The sequence below is a fragment of the Sipha flava genome, unplaced genomic scaffold (genome assembly GCF_003268045.1).
Source record: "Sipha flava isolate LNK unplaced genomic scaffold, YSA_version1 17847_pilon_pilon, whole genome shotgun sequence".
Taxonomy (NCBI): domain Eukaryota; kingdom Metazoa; phylum Arthropoda; class Insecta; order Hemiptera; family Aphididae; genus Sipha; species Sipha flava.
In genome coordinates this window covers 1-4036 of record NW_020272109.1, presented here as the reverse complement: position 1 = coordinate 4036, position 4036 = coordinate 1, and the positions used below count along the sequence as shown (strand labels likewise).

Below are 4036 nucleotides of genomic sequence, written 5' to 3'. Positions count from 1 at the left end.
TTTTTTTTTTAATATTCCGGAATTGTCTAATACTCGATTCTTTTTTCGAGTACTCGACTTTTTGTAATACTCGGATATTGTCTAGTACTCGACTTTTTTTTGAGTACTCGACATTTTTCGAGTACTCGAATTTTGAACTCGACTCGACTCGACTTCAAAAAACCAATACTCGCCCAACACTACATATTACCTACTAGTTACATACTCGTATATATATATATATATAACATTATAACCGTAATTAATAAGTTAGATTATAAGTAATAACTACAACTGTATAAATACAATTTAGTCCGAAATTCAAATGGAAAAATAATAACTTTATGTGTTTAAATTATCACTGATAGATTCACCGTATACGTTATATGACCATACAGTATATTCACGATACCTACACAACTATTTTCTTTCAGACTACGTCAATTGTTTAGTTCAATTCTAGTTTTTTATGTAATTTTAAATTACAGTTTTCTTTTTTTTTTTACGATATTTTACTACAAGTATCAAAATTAATGGTACTAAAAATTGGCGTCAGGGTAAAAAATCAAAATGTTATCCAAGTAAAGCTCGAAAAAATAAAGGAAATATTGTTGCACTTGGACAAAAAAAGGTTAGTGAACTTAGATACAATTAGAACATAAAAATAGTCTATTCGAGATGCTAGAGTAGGTTGCTTGTATAACATCCGAGCATTTATTTTTATTTTTTATTTTTTTTTATTTTATTTTTTAATTTGCCTCTGTTCGCACATTACTGCAAATCGATTATATAACGAAAATAACAATGGTATTAATTAGTGAATAATAATAAAAATAACAACAATACTAACAAAATATATATAAGAACAATTTAATTAAATTAAGAAGCCAGCGGAATAAATGAAATTTATGATGGAATGGATAACAGGTATGGAATGAGAGTTAAGATCCGAGCATTTATAATATTGATTTATAATATTTATTTTATAATATTCATAAATCCGAATTTACACCAGACTGACAAATCTACAAAATTCTGTTTTCCAACAAATTAGAGACAAAATAAAATAAATTCTGCAACAAAATGTTTATATTTTTTAAGATTAATTCTATTTTGTTGGCTTGGTACATTATAATCTGGCATAATATTAGACCTAATATATCTACCTAATTTATTATACTTAATATGACACCACTTTTATGGTTCGTCTATAATTATTTTTTTTTATTTTTGTACAGGAAACTAATCTTATTTTTAGTCATGATGAAATTGTTGATGATAATACTACTATAGTAGCCTCTAGTTCTACTAGTACTGGAAGATCAGTGCGTATTAAAATGTAAGAAAAAATACTTTTTTTATAAAGTAACCACTCATTTTGATTAGATACCTATATATTCTAATACAATACACTTTCGGTTTTGCTTGAAGACATGTATACCCAATATTTATTGGGTACTTCAAACAATTTCAATTAAACAATATTTGTTATTTATTTTCTCGGTACTTATATATTTTGATTTTATAGCTAAATACTATATAATTTTTGAAATATAAAATATAGAAAATACAAAGGTAAGTTATTGGCACAATTGTTTTTTTTTTCAAATATTTTTTTGTTTTAATTGTGATACAACTCAATTGATACTACGTCCTACGTCTTCAATACTATTAAAAAGTAATAATTTCAATATATATTTAGGATCAATGCAGATGTGAGTGACACGGAAGACCTTGCATTACCTTTAGTTTGGGAAAAAATGACCATAAAGCAGACTTGAAACTCGAAAGAAGAAGAATTATGGACATAAATTATATATTTAATTCAATTAAGTCATTTTCCCATTCATTAGGATGCATTTTTAAAAATTTGATTTTTATACACGAGATAATAAATGGATGCATAAGTTAATTTTATTTTAAGTGTAATTTTTGTTTCCAAAAAGAGGTGATACATTCAGAAGAACCTGGCGCTATATTTAACACCAATATACCAGTTGTTTTAGGAGTAGTAAACATTGGCTAAGGGTTAGTTTTAGATTAATTATTATTAAATCAGCATAATTTTAATTAAAATTGTTTTAATTATTGAAAATTTTGTATTAGATATGCTTAGTTAGAAGAATTTTGTGCCATTATCAACATGCCAGTTATGTCCAATAATAAGTATCAATTATTGCATAACGAAGTAGCTTCAACTATGAATGATATTTCTTGGGAAGAAATAGAACTAGCTGGGAAGGAAGAAGCGACAATTGCAATTCAAAATAATGTTGTTGATTCTAACGGTAGACCTATGATAGCAGTGATTGCAGATGGCACTTGGTCTAAACGCTCATACAAAACTAAATACAATGCACTTTCTGGAGTTGTAAGTATATAGTTTTTTTTTTTTTAATCACAGTAAAATTATGGTAAAATATAACGTTTGAAAGAGAATGTCTGTCCTTCAATATTTTAGATTCTGAATGAAATAATGAATGTATTGATTTTACAATGATGTATGTTATTTTTATTTATTTTATTTTATCTTTTTTTATGTCTGACAACACGTTTTGAAACAGTAAAAATGCCTACATTTTCTCGATTTTCCCTTTTTGATTGTGTATTTATAGTAACATATTATTAATAAAAACATTATGATCATTAATAATGCACCATGAGTAATCAGAACTATATATTTATACGAGTAATTAATAAATTAAATATGCAATTCTAATATTCGATTACTAGGCCTGCATAGTCGGAGCTAAAACAAAAAAAATATTATTCATTGGTGTGAAGAACAAGTTATGTTGTGTTTGCCAGAGAGCATCCAAAAATCACATGGATCCCAAGGATCATATTTGTTTTAAAAATTGGAACTTGCTTTCAACCGCTATGGAAGCAGATATTATTGTCGAAGGATTTAAAAGAAGCTTTGAAATGCATAATTTTATTTATTCAAGGCTTATAGGTAATTTAAAACATGGATTACACTAAATTAATTTTTATACACAATATTTTTGTTATAATTAATTTAATAATAAAAGTTTAAGTTTATAAAAACTAAATTAAAAACTAGAAAAAGTATAAAATATATTTTTATAATAATAACTTACGTCATAACTCACAATCATAATTTTAATAAAATTAGGTGATGGAGATAGTAGCGTGATGAAAAAATTATATCTATAATAGTAAACCCTACGGAAATTATTTTGTTATCAAAAAGATTGAATGTAATAATCATATATTACGCAATTATGTCAATAAATTGAAAGATATTTCTACTAAAAGGACAGCTAGAGGCGTAAATATCCCGGGAAATATAAGACAAGTAATTAAAGATAGGGTTCTTAGGCTTAGGTATGCAGTCACAGAAGCTGTCAAATACAGAAAAAATCAAAAAAATACTTTATACAAAGAACAATTATTAAATTTAAAAAGTCATTTAGTGAATGGACCAAATCATGTTTTTGGTAATCATAAAAATTGTCTTGACTATTTTCGCAAAGGGCAAAAAGATGGTGAAATAAATTTAGTTTCACAAATGAAATTATTGGGGGCTTGGGACGAGTTAGTAGCTGCAAAAAGTCATGTTTTATACAATGCTGAAAGTTTATTGTATAAAATAAGTAATAATGCAGCAAAATCGTACAACTCAATATTGGCGAAATTTATTGGTGACAAACGTGTACATTTTTCTCTTCGAGGTTCTTATAATTTACGGTGTAACGCTGCAGTATTATTTCGCATAATTAAAACAACTGTACAGGAAATTTAATGTAAGGTAGTTATAAGTTATTAAAGTACATTTATATAACATTAATGTATTCTTCAGACGATTGTACTTTCCATAGTATTAATATTTGTTACAAATCCCTATTATTCGAATAACGTGTACGCTGTCGTTTTGGAAACTTAAAATCATAAAAACACGTTTAAGGAACTGTTACACACAAAATAATTTAAAATCATTTTTTTTTATGAACTAAAAAAGGGAATAAAGCGGATCAATATCATGTAATTGATTCAACGTGTGAAAAAAACACAGCTGCATGTCCCCAGCCCCCCC

At 26.5% G+C, this 4036-nt stretch overlaps 1 protein-coding gene across 1 annotated transcript; it reads left to right on the top strand.

The window, feature by feature from the left end:
• Positions 1-312: 312 nt before the first annotated feature.
• LOC112680591 lies at positions 313-2935 on the top strand (the record flags this gene model as incomplete). Its single annotated transcript, XM_025550739.1, is given in 5 exon segments — positions 313-610; positions 1218-1318; positions 1682-2007; positions 2086-2350; positions 2713-2935. Coding segments are annotated over 2 exon segments (451 nt in total), but the record flags the coding sequence as incomplete, so codon positions are not given.
• Positions 2936-4036: the final 1101 nt, after the last annotated feature.